Source organism: Apodemus sylvaticus, chromosome 3, assembly GCF_947179515.1.
Source record: "Apodemus sylvaticus chromosome 3, mApoSyl1.1, whole genome shotgun sequence".
In the NCBI taxonomy this organism is placed as follows: domain Eukaryota; kingdom Metazoa; phylum Chordata; class Mammalia; order Rodentia; family Muridae; genus Apodemus; species Apodemus sylvaticus.
Window position 1 is genome coordinate 73,052,332 of NC_067474.1, and position 17,035 is coordinate 73,069,366.

Sequence of the window (17,035 nt, forward strand, 5' to 3'; positions counted from 1 at the left end):
CTGCAACCCAGCACATTCTGCAGGCTTAAGCTTTGAGTTGGTTCCTGTCATTTACACCCCAAAGGGCCTTGGCTAATTTTAGAATGCATCCAGCCACCCCCATCTTCTGCTGAAGGGCAGAACACTCAGCTGTGTGTGCATGAGGGAGTTCTGGCGCCAGGCCGGAAGCCTTTCTTAGGCATCTGCGTGAGAGCGCCTGCCAATTGAGGTGTACCCCCAAATTCCGGGCTTACAAGCTGAGTTCTGGCAGTGGAGAGATGGATAGTAGGAGGGAACAGGCAGGTGTAGGTCAGATCCGAGGTTCAGGAAGGGGTTAAAGAAGACCTGAATTAGAAAAAGAACAGAGGAGCAAAAGAGAGGGTAAACTGGAAAAGAGCAAAAAATCAGTAGTCGAGGTATGAAATGCTTTTGGTCTGAGGAAGTCAATGCAAGAGAAACCAGAGAGGCAGGGCACAGAAGGCAGAGAACAGAGGAGCACAGGCTACACTGCAATCACCCCATGATGCCCCCACCACTGCAGTCACCCCATGATGCCCCTCACCACTGCAGTCACCCCATGATGCCCCCACCACTGCAGTCACCCCATGATGCCCCTCACCACTGCAGTCACCCCATGATGCCCCCACCACTGCAGTCACCCCAAGATACCCCCACCACTGCAGTCACCCCATGATGCCCCCCACTGCAGTCACCCCATGATGCCCCCACCACTGCAATCACCCCATGATGCCCCCACCACTGCAGTCACCCCATGATGCCCCCACCACTGCAGTCACCCCATGATGCCCCCCACTGCAGTCACCCCATGATGCCCCTCACCACTGCAGTCACCCCATGATGCCCCCACCACTGCAGTCACCCCATGATGCCCCCCACTGCAGTCACCCCAAGATACCCCCCCACTGCAGTCACCCCATGATGCCCCCCACTGCAGTCACCCCATGATGCCCCCACCACTGCAATCACCCCATGATGCCCCCACCACTGCAGTCACCCCATGATACCCCCACCACTGCAGTCACCCCATGATGCCCCCCACTGCAGTCACCCCATGATGCCCCTCACCACTGCAGTCACCCCATGATGCCCCCACCACTGCAGTCACCCCATGATGCCCCCACCACTGCAGTCACCCCATGATGCCCCCCCACTGCAGTCACCCCATGATGCCCCTCACCACTGCAGTCACCCCATGATGCCCCCCCACTGCAGTCACCCCATGATGCCCCCACCACTGCAGTCACCCCATGATACCCCCACCACTGCAGTTACCCCATGATGCCCCTCACCACTGCAGTCACCCCATGATGCCCCCACCACTGCAGTCACCCCATGATACCCCCACCACTGCAGTCACCCCATGATGCCCCCCCACTGCAGTCACCCCATGATGCCCCCCCACTGCAGTCACCCCATGATGCCCCCCCACTGCAGTCACCCCATGATGCCCCCACAACTGCAGTCACCCCATGATGCCCCCACCACTGCAGTCACCCCAAGATGCCCCCACCACTGCAGTCACCCCATGATGCCCCCCACTGCAGTCACCCCATGATGCCCCTCACCACTGTAGTCACCCCATGATACCCCCACCACTGCAGTCACCCAATGATGCCCCCACCACTACAGTCACCCCATGATGCCCCCCCACTGCAGTCACTCCATGATGCCCCTCACCACTGCAGTCACCCCATGATGCCCCCACCACTGCAGTCACCCCATGATGCCCCCACCACTGCAGTCACCCCATGATGCCCCTCACCACTGCAGTCGCCCCACGATGCCCCCATCACTACAGTCGCCCCATGATGCCCCCACCACTGCAGTCACCCCATGATGCCCCACCACTACAGTCACCCCAAGATGCCCTCACCACTGCAGTCACCCCATGATGCCCTCACCACTGCAGTAACCCCATGATGCCCCTTACCACTACAGTCACCCCATGATACCCCCACCACTGCAGTCACCCCATGATGCCCCCACCACTGCAGTCACCCCATGATACCCCTCACCACTACAGTCACCCCATGATGCCCCCCACCACTGCAGTCACCCCATGATGCCCCCACCACTACAGTCACCCCATGAGGCCCCCACCACTACAGTCACCCCATGATGCCCCACCACTACAGTAACCCCATGATGCCCTCACCACTACAGTAACGCCATGATGCCCCCACCACTGCAGTCACCCCATGATGCCCCCACCACTGCAGTCACCCCATGATGCCCCTTACCACTACAGTCACCCCATGATACCCCCACCACTGCAGTCACCCCATGATACCCCTCACCACTACAGTCACCCCATGATGCCCTCACCACTACAGTAACCCCATGATGCCCCCACCACTGCAGTCACCCCATGATGCCCCCACCACTACAGTCACCCCATGATGACCCCACCACTGCAGTCACCCCATGATGCCCCACCACTACAGTCACCCCATGATGCCCCCACCACTGCAGTCACCCCATGATGCCCCACCACTGCAGTCACCCCAAGATGCCCTCACCACTGCAGTCACCCCATGATGCCCCCACCACTGCAGTGACCCCAAGATGCCCTCACCACTGCAGTCACCCCATGATGCCCTCACCACTGCAGTCACCCCATGATGCCCCTCACCACTGCAGTCACCCCATGATGCCCCCACCACTGCAGTCACCCCATGATGCCCCCCACTGCAGTCACCCCAAGATACCCCCCCACTGCAGTCACCCCATGATGCCCCCCCACTGCAGTCACCCCATGATGCCCCCACCACTGCAATCACCCCATGATGCCCCCACCACTGCAGTCACCCCATGATACCCCCACCACTGCAGTCACCCCATGATGCCCCCCACTGCAGTCACCCCATGATGCCCCTCACCACTGCAGTCACCCCATGATGCCCCCACCACTGCAGTCACCCCATGATGCCCCCACCACTGCAGTCATCCCATGATGCCCCCACCACTACAGTCACCCCATGATGCCCCCACCACTGCAGTAACCCCATGATGCCCCCACCACTGCAGTCACCCCAAGATGCCCCCACCACTACAGTCACCCCATGATACCCCCATCACTACAGTCACCCCATGATGCCCCCACCACTGCAGTAACCCCATGATGCCCCTTACCACTACAGTCACCCCATGATACCCCCACCACTGCAGTCACCCCATGATGCCCCCACCACTACAGTCACCCCACCATGATGCCCTCACCACTACAGTCACCCCTGATGCCCTCACCACTACAGTCACCCCATGATACCCCTCACCACTGCAGTTACCCCATGATACCCCTCACCACTGCAGTCACCCCATGATGCCCCCACCACTGCAGTCACCCCATGATGCCCCCACCACTGCAGTCACCCCATGATACCCCCACCACTGCAGTCACCCCATGATGCCCTCACCACTACAGTCACGCCATGATGCCCTCACCAGAGAAAATCTGGAAGCATCTAGGGAATCTGCTGAAATTGAAGTATGTGTGGAAGTGTCTCAAAGGAAACTAAACATTCACATTAAATGGAGAAGTGCTTTTGAGGTCACCAGACACAGTGACACAGATCATATTTCTCACTGCCAAGAGCCCTAGGTAGGGGACTTCCAGGCACCAGCCCCTGCTTACAGGTAAGGCTTCATAAAATGCCTTTGGGAGGCCTTTCTTCCCTTTGAGAGGACTCCAGAAAGTGATTTCACGACGCCTCTGAGAAAGATGGCTGCCGAAGTGATAGAGGAAAAGAAAGTAGCCCAAGGCAGAGCAGGCAGCTCCCACGCAGCATTTTGCATAGTTATTTGTAAAATATCTCCTGAATTCAAGTGTTGAGTCTCAGCATGGCCCTTCTACCACCTCAATCACAACAATTCTGATTTTGTTAGGATCCTGATCTAAGGCAGCCTTCCTATGCACATTTTATAAAGTTAAAGGTGACTCAAGCAGCCAGCCGGCTTCCTTCCGCAGTGGTTCACCCTACCTCAGTGAAGCCAACTAAGGGGAACTGAGAGCTATCGGTGAGTGGAGCAGAGAGACGCCGCCGTGGGCATCTACTGAAGCAGGAACGTGAAGCTAGAAGGTAGACGGATGTTTCTGGGAGTGGGAAAGGGTGTGGGTGGCAGAAACATGGGACGCCAAACGTGCTCCTGGCCTGACCCAAGACTGTGTCTCCAGGAACCAAAGACCTTATACCACCAAAGACTTCGAAAAGAAAACAGGCTAGGAGTCAATCCTCACCCAAACCCTCCGATGCAACTTCAGCCCCAGACACCAGAGGGACTTTCCGAGATCACTGAGGTACCCTGTAACCAGCTAGGAAGAACAGGCTCCACACCAAAGACACAAGGCTACAGAACTCTTAAACAGTTGGCAATCACCCCAAATGGAACAGAAGTTTGGAAGAGGAAACCCCAGGAGAACTGGTCCCTCCTTCATGATGCTCCCCAGAGGCAGCCCGGAACAGTAAAGAGATGAGAGAGGCAGGGCCAGGGAGAACGGCCCTGCTTGTCTTCCTACCCATCTGAGAAAGAGAAGGCGCCTTCTCTTTTTCTTACTATGAAGGCAACGAGTGATGGGAAATTTCCCATGCTAGTTGCTGGCATTGGTACTGAAGTCAAATATAGAAATTACTTCCATCCCTTTCCCTTTTCTCCTCTGGCATTCTTGGTTCCAACAATAGCCACAGCCTGGGGAACAACTGGTGGACTTTATCATCACATTCACAAGCACACTTATTTCGGTTCTCCACCCCCACCACACACCTAACCCCCACCCTAGCATCCACCCCATCCCAGCATCTACTCCACCACAGCATCCACCCCCACCCCAGCATCCACCCCCACCACAGCATCCACCCCATCCCAGCACCTACCCCACCCCAGCATCCACCCCACCCCAGCATCCACCCCACCCCAGCATCCACCCCACCCCAGCACCTACCCCCCACCCCAGCATCCACCCCCACCCCAGCATCCACCCCACCACAGCATCCACCCCCACCACAGCATCCACCCCCACCACAGCATCCACCCCACCACAGCATCCACCCCACCACAGCACCTACCCTCCCACCCCAGCATCCACCCCACCTCAGCATCTACCCCACCCCAGCATCCACCCCCACCCCAGCATCCACCCCCACCACAGCATCCACCCCCACCCCAGCATCCACACCCACCACATCATCCACCCCCACCACAGCATCCACCCCATCCCAGCACCTACCCTCCCACCCCAGCATCCACCCCACCTCAGCATCTACCCCACCCCAGCATCCACCCCCACCCCAGCATCCACCCCCACCACAGCATCCACCCCCACCCCAGCATCCACCCCCACCACAGCATCCACCCCATCCCAGTACCTATCCTCCCACCCCAGCATCCACCCCACCCCAGCACCTACCCCCCCCACCCCAGCATCTACCCCACCCCAGCATCCACCCCCACCCCAGCATCCACCCCTACCACAGCATCCACCCCACCCCAGCACCTACCCCCCCACCCCAGCATCTACCCCACCCCAGCATCCACCCCCACCCCAGCATCCACCCCCACCCCAGCATCCACCCCCACCCCAGCATTCACCCCCACCCCAGCATCCACCCCACCCCAGCATCCACCCCCACCCCAGCATCCACCCCCACCCCAGCATCTACCCCACCCCAGCATCCACCCCCACCCCAGCATCCACCCCCACCCCAGCATCCACCCCCACCCCAGCATCCACCCCCACCCCAGCATCCATCCCACCCCAGCATCCACCCCCACCACTTTAACTTTCTTTGGTTTCCTATGTTGTCCCTATGAAAATAAAATTTGCTTATGACTCAAGGAGAAAGCACTACAGTCGATGTGAGAGTCTACATCAAAGAGAGCGAGCGCTTATTTGTTCTCCGTCCTGCCCTAAAGAGCAGCGTGAGTGAGCCTGTTCTAAAGAACTCGGTTCAGGCCCCTTTAGGCCGCAGATGAGCCCCGAGCCTGAGGCTTGTCAGAGCCTCCATGAGCACCCTCTGCTGCTTTCTCAAACACTTGCCTCTGTCCCTGCCCATTCCTCCGCATCTCCTCTGAGGTCAGCAATATATTTAAAGTTCTTGTTTTCATCCCGTTCCCATCAATAAGATTTAATTTAATGGGAGGCTCACAGAAGGGAAATTCCACCCGCTCTTCTTCTGGGAAAGCATCCGCTGTGCTTTCCAGATCCAAATCCTTAACCTAACATTTCTGGTAACGTTAGAAAGTTCCTCTTTCTACTGAAACAATGCCACGGACATCTGGGCTATCTTCACATCAACAAACCAGGTTCTCTATTTTCTTACTTTTATGGGACGAAAGGGTTTTTGGTTTTTGTCTCTCAACTCTTCAATAAAGTCATGCCAATTTGAATTTTCATGCTTTGAAGGTCATATATCAGATATCCTGCGCATCAGATATTTATATTACAACCTACAAATGTAGGAGTATTACAGTTAAGAAGCCAGGAAGTGGTGGTGCATGCCTTTAATCCCAGCACTTGGGAGGCAGTTTCAAAAAACCAAAACCAAAAAAAAAAAAATAGTATCAATGAGACAATTTTATGGTTGGAGGGTCCCACACCATGAGGAACTCTGTTAAAGGGCCGCAGCATTAGGAAGGTTGAGAATTGCTGCTCTAAAGCAAGTTTCAATTGAATAGCAGGCATGATCTCAATGCGTTTAAGAGCCTTCACTGTCCCAGTGAACTTGAACAGCTCAACAGTGCTCCCTGGTGGCCATCAGCGGCGCAGACACAGGACACTTGGGACTGTGTTTAGCCTCAAAACAAGATAAGATTCAGTAACTAAAGATAAAATACCTTATTATAAGTTGTCCTCTGACTTATGCATATATCTAATAGCTAACCCTCCTCATGCTCTACACACAGAAAATAAAAGTAATAAAATGTAATAGATATATTTTTAAAGCACTACAACTCACTCAAGTATGACACGGACCAAAGACTAGGAGACTGGACAGTCTCTTTATAAGCAGTGCTTTATAAGTGTTGGATTGGACAGCACTTGTCTCTGGCACAAAGCACTCAGAATTTCTCTTAATAAAAAAAAACCCCCTATCTCTTCAGCATCAATTACTCCCTGGCTACTATTAAGAAACATGGATTTATTGTGCTAAGTGTCATTAGCATTTGTTGAGGGATTCAATATAGAAACAGACAAAAGGAAAAAATGCTTTCAACAAGTTCCAACTTTACAGGGGAAGAAAGATAATAAACAATTTTTAAAATCCAAAATCCAAGTCGTATGAAGAAATTCAAGGCGGGTGAGTGAGAAAGAGGAACAGGGTGAGGGCTGGAGAGACAGCTCAGCAGTCAAGAGCACTGGCTGCTCTTCCGAGGCCCTGAGGTCAGTTCCCAGAAACCACGTGGTGGCTCGTGGCCATCATAACTAGAGTGTCATGGGATCCGATGCTCTCTTCTGGGATTTACATGTACTTGCAGATAAAACACCCACATACATAAGTAAATAAATCTTAAAGATAAAGTAATAGGGTAGAGAGTGAGGGGTGTTCAGCTGAAGCCCCTCTCCGGGCATTATTGGAGGTGACAGAGTCATGAGGACCTCGTGATGAGTTAATTCATTCAGAGGTTATCAGGGAAGTTGGTCTGAATAAAACTCACCTATCTGGTTACACTTGCTCTGTCTACCATGTGATATCCTCTGTCAGGTCGTGGCCAAGCAGGAAGATGCTAACCCAATGCCGTCCCCCAGTCCACAGGCTTCCCAACATCCAAAAATGATTCTTTGTAAATCTGTGGTCAGTTGTAGCGACAGGGAGCAGAGTAAGACAAGGTGGGTTTTTTTGTTGTTTGTTTGTTTGTCTTGGTTTTTCGAGACAGGGTTTCTCTGTATAGCCCTGGCTGTCCTGGAACTCACTCTGTAGACCAGGCTGGCCTCGAACTCAGAAATCTGCCTGCCTCTGCCTCCCAAGAGCTGGGATTACAGGCGTGCACCACCACTGCCTGGCTAAGACAAGGTGTTGCAATCACACTTTCAAATGCTCACAGGAAACCACAGACAAAGGTTGTCCCCGAAAGAGGACCTAGCAAATGGAAAAGCCTTCACTGGGAACAAGTCTGACCAATTTAAGAAAAAGCAAGAGGGGGGGGGGGAGGAGGGAAGGAAGGAGGGAGGGAAGGAAGGAGGGAGGAAAAGAAGGAGGGAGAGGGAGAGGGAGAAGGAGGGAGAAAGAGAGAGAAGGGGGAGAAGGAGAGGGAGGGGGAGAAGGAGGGGGAGAGGGAGAGGGAAAGAGAGAGGGAAAGGGAGAGGGAGAGGGAGAGAGAGAGCTGGTACCTGGTGAGAAAGAAGACGGAGGAGGAGAGTTGAAGAAGGGGTCTAGGGTTGGAGCACATGCTCTATGCTATGAGTTTGGATTCTCGGCTAGCTTTTGAACTCACTGGAGACCTCTGAGGGAGTGCTGTCATGTTCATATTCTTTAGAAGATGCTGTAGCTGCTGAGTGATCTTTTAAGGGTATGGTGAAAGCTAAGGTTACAGTTGAGGTGGACAGCGACAGCCATGTTGGAAAGCAGGAAACAGCTCTGAGAGCCCGGTATGGAGAGTCACACGAATGAAGCCAACCTGGGTTCCAGAGAAACTGTGAGGCCCACCCAAGGGTATAGGGTGAGGCCCCGTCGTGAAATAAGCAACAACAACAAACAAACAAACACCAGAGAGCTACTGCAGGAGTCCAAGCAGGCAGTCCCTGCTAGGATTGGGTCTGTAGTGTTGAAGACGAAGACAGAAATATATGATTGAAATCAACAGGTTTGTTACCCGATTAGAAATGTAGGAATCAGATAGAGGCAGTTAACACTATTGGCTTGACCAGCTAATTAGGAGAATCCCAGGAACTGAGTTATGAAGACTGACATGATTTTCACAGACTTGGAAGTAAGAAAAGAGGCACAAAATTTAAAATTCTGTTTAATTTGTCTAGTATGTTCAATGGTATATGTGTAGAAGTTAGGTGGATGAGTCTGAATCCAAGGAGGTTGGGCTTAGAGGTACAGATTTGGGGACTGTCAGTATTAAGTAGGTATTAGTTATAGCCATGAGGGTCATAGATACCACCTAGGCAGAAAGATAATGCAAAGGAAGAGAGGGAGGCAGAGAAGCCATAGAAATAGTTCAGCCAACCAAAAAACACCGAGAAGCCAGGAAGACAGAAGGAACCGCCCCGAATAGGAAAGAGTTTGCAGAAGGATGTCAAGTGCTGCAGAGACATGGGACCCTGAGACAACACTGAGACAAACGGAGCGCTTGGGAGAGAATGAGAAGGGTGTGAAGCAATGGGGCAGGCATGACTTTCAGGGAGTTTCTATATAACAGGAAGCTGAAGAAGGTGGGGCAGATGGGGGGGGGGAAACATGGGCTCATTGTTAAACGAGATATTGCGATGGGCTGTGCAGTGCTAGCACTGATTCTGCATTGGTGGAAGCTGGCAAGAAGGGGTGGGGCCCGGCACACACTTGAGAGGATGGCAGCTGCAGACAGGAGCAGGGACGCAAGGCAAGGGAGTGGAGAGAAGGAAGGTAGACATGGAAGTTGTGGAGAAGTGACACTCCACCTCGTCATTTCTCACAGGGACTGAGACTGGAGAGTAACATTTCTCCAGCGTGGGCTGGAGATCGGGGATCAGAGCTCAGAGACTAGAAGGCCGCAGAGAAAGATGGCAGAAAGAGAATTTACCTGGTGACCTAGAGGGAGGCTGCTTGGTATGTTCCTGGTACTAACCTACGCTTGAGGCAGATGCACCAGAATGCCAATCTACTGATAGATTTGCTGCGTGTGAGTGTATGCATACGTGTGCACACACCACAGCACTTGTGTGCATGCCAAACGACACCTAGAGGGACCAGTTCTGTCCGTGTACCACGTGGGCTCCAGGGACAAAACTCAGCCACAGGCTTAAGAACATGAACCTCACAGCACAGACATCTTATTCATGAGACAAGGATGTTCTCTGAGCCTGGAGCTGACTGATTCAAGCCTTGGTGTCTGCCCGTCTCTGAGCCCAACACTGAGTTACAAGTCTTTTTACGTGAGTGCCAGCTATCATACCTCAGGTGCCCAACGCTTGCTTGTATAACAAGCAGTTTGCCCACTGAGCCATTTCACTACCCTTAGAATGCGAGTTTAATGGGTCACTAGAGAACAGTAATGAGAAAACTTTTTTTTAGGTATGAAATGCTTTAGACTTGTTTGTCATTACTGTTGCTTGCTTGCTTGCTGCTGTTGGATTTATCTGGGGATTTGGCCCGGGCTGACTTCAAACTTGCTATTAACTCCTCCTGATTTTGTCTTCACCTCTCAAACACTATGATTACAGGCATGAAATACCACGCCTAGCTGAAACATTTTAAATGTTTCAAACACCGGGAAGGGACTGAACTCACAGGTTTACACTACTTAAACTTAATTGACATTTTGTTTCAGATATGCTGGACAGCTGCTGGCCTCTCCACAGCTCTCTCCAATTCCACATGCGTCCTCCTTTCTCTCCAAGATTCATTTACCATAACAGATAGCAACTGTAGTCCTTATCTGGGCCTATCAACGAGCTCTGTGGTAATGCTGCTAACTCAAAGGCTGTTAATCAAGATTTACCTGTTATCTGGGTTGTCAGGTAGACGACCACAGGAAGGGCCGAGGACAACGCCTGGAGGCTAACTTTGTAGACGGTGCCTCGGTGCAGGTCCAGGCAAATCTCTGGGTCCTGGCTGCTGCTAGTTGTATTGAAGACCATTTCCTGAACAAATGCCTTCTGATACCATCTCTGGCCCCAAATGTGGAACTGAAAGATGAAAAGCTCATGAGGTGAAACACCATCTTGAAACATTCTGAATGCCTTGAGACCTACGCTTTCTCCAAGAGTTCTCTTCCCCTCCCCTTCCCCCTTTCTCCTATAAAGTTATTTTTAAGAAGCAAATGCAACAATAAGCTAATAGTAAATTTCAACATTATTCATGTTTTGTATCTGTGGTGATTATAGTACCATGAGGATAATACATATATTTTAGTATAAAATACATACAAACATTATTATTATATAACTATAATCTCAGCCTCTGGGAATCTTGATTTTTTTTATTTTTATGTTTTATTTATGTGCAGGAGAAGTGTGTGCAGATGTCCACAGAGGCCAAAAGAGGACTTGGAATCCCCTAGAGAGAAGATTACAGGCCAGGGTGAGCTGCTGGGTCAGGTGAGAGGCTGGGAACCAAACTCTGGTCCAAGGCCAGAGCAGCAGACACTCTTAAGCCCCGAGCCGCCCCCTTGGGCCTGAGCGGTTTACGCCATGCTGGCCACACAGAAAGCCCAAGGCCATCCCACAATGCATACTGAAACTGTCTCGAATAGAAGATAAGGCAGAAGAGCAGCACTCAGAGGCCCTGCGGAGCAGCTCCATCTTTTTCTGCATTTACATCGTGGAAGCAGACTTGCAAAACCACAGGAGCCAGGAACGTTCTCCTCGAGAGAAAATCCGGACTCTGAACCAGGCACCACTGACGAGGCTATGCCTTCTTGTCACATCCAATAACTGGAGGGAAGTCCCCTCTCTTCCCATGACATCCTTCTTCAATTGTCACAGATTCCCTGCGACCAGCCAGGCAACACCCTCAAAGCCTGGTCTCATACACCGGAGTGACCAAAGGTCACCACACTCCTACCAGAGGCCGCCTGAGTATCGACTCTGCGCCAAGATACACAACTCTAGAAACATCCACACTTTCCTACCACTCCAGAGGAGTCTGTCCTCAGGCAAGCAGCAGAAATGGCTGCCTCCCGGCTTCTTAGCCGGTGGTCACCACGATACATCTCTGCCAACGGCAACTACAAATGTATTTTTAAGTCTTGTATTTTTTAAAAAAAATATTTTTATTTATTTATTTTATTTTACATGTACGAGTGTTTTGCCTGCATATATGTATGCAAATGTATACATGGCTGGTGCCCACAGAAGTTGGAAAAGGGCGTTGAATTTCCTGGAAACGGTGTGTGTGTGTGGGGGGGTGGGAGGGCTGCCAGGAAGGTGCCAGGAATTGAACCTGGGTCCTGTGAAGGAGCAGCTGAGCCATCTCTTAACAGCAGGCTCAGCTCTCCAGCCCCTAGAAGTTTTCAACCTTCCCCATAGGTTTAAAACATATCTGCAAGTAAGGTGAATTTTAAGAACTTACTGAGTACATCTCTAGTACACCGGCTGTCTTCAGGCTGTTCCATCTCAGGCAGGTGTCATTATATACTGAAATATTAGCGATGGTCTCTTTTGCTGCAGAGGGGAAAGAAGGAGCTGAATTTACACTGTATGAAAAGAAAACTGCAAAACCACTATCTTTTCATTGAAATATTTTCCTAGGAAGAGCATTTGCATAGGATGGATTCAGCAGTATTTGGATGCAGAAGTCAGAGGCAGCCGTTTCCAAGAAACGCCGTGTTCCTGTTCAAGTAAAAGAGTCCTGATGAGGATTTAAGAACCAGAGATACCCAGTCAGAACCGGCTTAAAATGTTCAGGTTAGACACTGACAATCCCCTTCCTTTACTAGGTTTACTTAAGAGTCATTGCCCTGGGCTTTGGAGATCATTTGGACAAAATAGAAATTCTGAACAGAGGGAAGGGTCACTGAGGAACTGAGAACTGCCATTGCAAGCAGCCGGCCTTCCGTGACTTCTGTGACTTCCCCTGACTTGCATTTCCACATCATGTTCTCACAACCTGCTCAGTTTCATGGTCATCGACCCAAAAGCTAGTGCACAGCCACGGAGGGTTTGTTCCAGAAGCACAGCTAGCTACCTGACCACTCCCTGCAAACCCTGATACCTGAGGTGACTTCCGTGATGGCTGTCCCTAGACAGGAAACAACATAGCTGGAATGCTAGGCAGCACTGCAGTGATTAAAGATTAAAAGACACCCCTCCCCAAAGAACGGCCCACGGGAAGCGGGGCTCTGTGGAGCAAACCCCAGTCTGACAGGTTCCTGTGAATGAAGCTGAGTGGGTGGATGTGACCCTTCTGTGTGGACTGAGCGTGTTTACAGTGAGAAAACCTGCTTCACAAGCCACCAGCTCACTTCAGATGCTGCAAGGCAGAGCAGGTAGGGAAGAATCTCTGGTCTGAGGGACACAGCCCCATTCCCGGGGAAGTGGAAGACAGTGGTAGAGACTGGCAGTCCTGATCCCAAGAGACTGAGGTCTCTGGATACTTCAAACTGTAAATGATACTTAATGCTATGACTGACATCTTTGCTTGTTTTGGTTTTGTGGTACTAGGGTTCACTCTGGGACTCAGGTGTGCTAGCATGCATCCTACCACAGAGCTACATCCCCCGTCAATAATGCCAGTCTGAACAGTCCTATCCCAGCAGTTTGAGATCACACAAAAAGTAGAAAGTTTTCCAACTCTCTCAGTGTTGATTCACAGTGCCTAAACCGTACAGAGGATGGCAAGGCAAGCCCTCTATGCCAAATTCACTTGCTAAAGTACACACAGAAAACAAAACAGCAAGTAGGGCCTGGAGAGCCGGCTCCGGAGTTAAGAGCACTTGGTGCTCCTGCAGAGTTCCTAGGTGGCTCACAAGCAGCTATAACTTCTGTCCCAGGGAATCCAGGACCTTCCTCTGATTGTCCATGCACACCGGGCACACGCATGGTACTCATACATACATTCAGGCAAAACACTCATACATATAAGATTTTAATTTAATTTATTTATTTTGATATTTTTGAGATAGGGTCTCAGTGCATAGACCAGACTAAACTCAAACTCATAGAGATCTACCTTCTTCTGCCTTCTAAGTGCTGGGGTTAAAGCTGTATGACATCACACCCAGGGTTTTTTGTTTTTGTTTTTAAGTGAAATATATAATGTATATATCAGCAAACAGAAGTGAGTAGCAGTTCACAAAACAAAACATCATGGCCATGAAAAAAATTTATTCCCAGAATCCACAACCATTATTGGAGAAGCTATTAGTAGATCAAAGAGACCACATGGTTACTTTCATAATCATAAATATATTCCTGACTTAAAATCCTGGTTTACAAGGACTCAGCTTCTCAGAAGCCCTTTAGTTTAATCATGTTTATTAGAATTTACCACGCTCAGTGGTAAAATAATTAAGCAATTTCTTGTAAAGTCACCAACAATACAAGGATGTCTGGTCTCCAGGCTTTTATTTGTCCCTTAGTCAGGATATTCTAGACCAGAAACAATGACGTGCAAATACCGAAAGGAAAGCGGGAAAGGGAAAGGGTTGTAACTGCCAGGAAGTCTCAGAGAATGAACCGAATACCAAACTGCCCGAAGACAATAGAAAACCAAAACAAAGTAACAGGAGTTTGGCAGCGGGCGACCAGAGAGACGGACCGTGAAGGCAAGTCGTTTTCTTTGTGTCTACAAGGCAAAGGTTGATGGGATGGATGGACACCCACAGAAGTCAGATCCCAGATCCTGGGACTGGTGGCTGTTAGACCTACGAGGCCTTGGTGGGCTGACTGACCCAGAGAGATTAGCCTGGATCATCCACCTGGCTCAGTGGAAAGACAAGGATCTTTAGAAGCTGATAGGATTAGTGTTAAAGAAAGGTGAAACTGGGAGTGAGAGTCAGGGCAGAGACCGTGCTTGCTGTGAAAGCTTAAGAACCTGTGTCTGGATCCCCGGCACCCACGGCACCCACGGAAAAGGCCAGGGGAAAGCATCTGTAGCCTCAGCACCCATAGGCGTGGGGAAGGGGCGGATCCCGGCAGTGCATTCTGCCTGTCTAGCTGAATCACTGAGCGCCAGGTTCAGTGAGAGACTGTCTCAAAAGCAAGGCAGAGAGAGAGGACCGAGGGACTCTGGCCTCCACACACATGGGTAGGCACACACATACACATATACACAAATACACCAAGCAGAAAGGAAGGAAAGGGGGAGAAGAGGAGGAAGGCGGGGGGAGGAGCATGGGGGCAGGCACTTGGCATCCTGGCGGCCAAGTGGTGGTGGAGAGCCGCAGGCCACGGTGGACTGCGCAGGGAGACCCCGTGGCTGGCACAACACTGTAAGGACAGAGTAAACCAATGGAAGGTGGGACCAAAGCTACTGAAGACTAAGAGTAAGGAAACGGAGCCTCCCTTCGGTCCCTTGAAGGCACGTGGCCACTCCGGCTGCAGCCCAGCGAAACAGATTTCAAGTGTGTGACTTCACAGCTATGTGACAGTCAACTTGTGCTGTCTTAGGCCACCAGGTTTTCAGTGGCTTATCAAACCAGGAACAGGAAACTAATTCAAGCAACAAAATACAAAACAAAACAAACAAAACAAATAAACAAAAACAACCGAAGAGGGGTAACATCAAATCTAATGCCAAGTAAAAAAATCTAGATAGAAATATCAAAACCCCAGCACACTGCTTTACTCCCGGCACTCTAAGCTCAAGGCCAGTCTGCTTTACAAAGGGAATTCTAGGACAGCAAGAGGTACACATAGAAACAGTCTTGAAAAACCAAAGAGAAGAAAAGGGGATGGTGGGGGGAGGAGGAAGAAGAGGAAGAGGAGAAGGAGGAGGAAGAAAAGGAGGAGAGAGGGGGAGTAGGAAGAGGAGGAGAGAACAAGGTTTTAAAAATGCTGTTAAAGGATATAAAAGAAAATCATGCACAGAGAAACGTCATGAATGGGAAGATTGAGGAAACCACAGGACAAAGTTGAACCAAATACAAAAAGCTTGGCACACTCAATACGCAGAAAATAATCACTGCTAAATTTCTTTGAAAAGATTAAGGAGAAAAAGCAAAATGGCAGTTGGGAGGGAGGGGGTCAATTGATAAGGAACATGAGCAGATACAATAAAATGATAAGGGTCTGGAAGTACAGCCCCAGGGTCAGGCAGCTCTGGAACTCCAGCTTCAGGGGACTCCAACACCCCCTCTGGCCTCTGAGGGAACTGCACTCACATGCACACACACACACGTACACACACACACCTACAAATAAAACCTAGACAAAAAAAATACAGCAATATCTCTCCATTTTCCTTGTCATGGCCTCTGTAAGATTTTTTTGGTAGTAAACCAAAGATATGTTCTTGTACTATGATTTTCAATGCTTCATACTTTAAAAAGGATACCCCCTCCCTTTCAAAAACCAATCTTTGTGGTTTCGTGGGAGGATTTACCCCTCTGGGGTGATATCGGACACAATCAGAGTGCTGGAGTAGTTAATCATTTTATTGTTAGTAAAGGAATCGACGAACTGACCAATGAAAAAGGAAGAATCAATAAGTAGGCCTTTCCACTCAGGAGACTTTATAGATGAAAAAAATGGCACTTCAAATCAGTGGATAAGCAATATTAGACTTCTACCTTGACATAACTGGAAAAATGTTCTCAATAGGATCAAAAATTTATTTTAAAATATACTACAAAATATATAAAAGAATAGTTCTATAATCCACGGTAGAAAAGAAACACTAAGAAAATGAAAATCTAATTTTAAAATTATTTTTATTTTTATGTGTGTGATGTTTTCCCTGCATTTGTGTTTGTGTACCATGTAAGTGTTTGGTGCCCATGGAGGTCAGAAGAGGAATTTGGATTTCCTGGGACTGGAGTTACAGATGGTTGTAAGCTGCCATGTGGGTGTTGGGAACCATACTGGGGTCCTCTGAAAGACTAGCTAGTGCTCTTAAGCAGGTGTTGGGTCACAGGCACATGGAGGACTGATGTGCACTCACTGACAGCAAGGAATACTAGAATGAGCAACAGCATAAAGATAGGAAAAAACAGAAGCGGGGACATGGGGGACGTCTAACAGGCCTATAGACAACAACAACATTCCAAATTAATAGAAAGGGAGGGGCTGGAGTGTATCTCAGCGGTAGAGAGCAGCTGCCTGACTGAGGGCAAGGCTCTGGGTTTATCCCTAGGACCTAATGAACGTGCTGTTTGTTTCCTGAACTCTCAATCACAGACGGTGTGGTGAAAAGGTTTTCCTAACAGGCGTCCGTTTTCCATCAGTCTTCGTGTA

General features: G+C 50.1%; 1 protein-coding gene across 2 annotated transcripts in view; it reads right to left on the minus strand.

Annotated features, from left to right (window-relative positions):
- The window catches only part of Susd1 (sushi domain containing 1), a 120,270-nt gene that overhangs the window by 19,493 nt on the left and 83,742 nt on the right, over positions 1–17,035 (minus strand). For both annotated transcript variants that reach the window (XM_052176558.1, XM_052176559.1), the window contains exons 11-12: positions 12,213–12,304; positions 10,642–10,828 (exon numbers count right to left, since the gene is read on the minus strand). In XM_052176558.1, the coding sequence (XP_052032518.1) occupies positions 10,642–10,828; positions 12,213–12,304 (279 nt within the window). The remainder of the gene's footprint in view (positions 1–10,641; positions 10,829–12,212; positions 12,305–17,035) is intronic.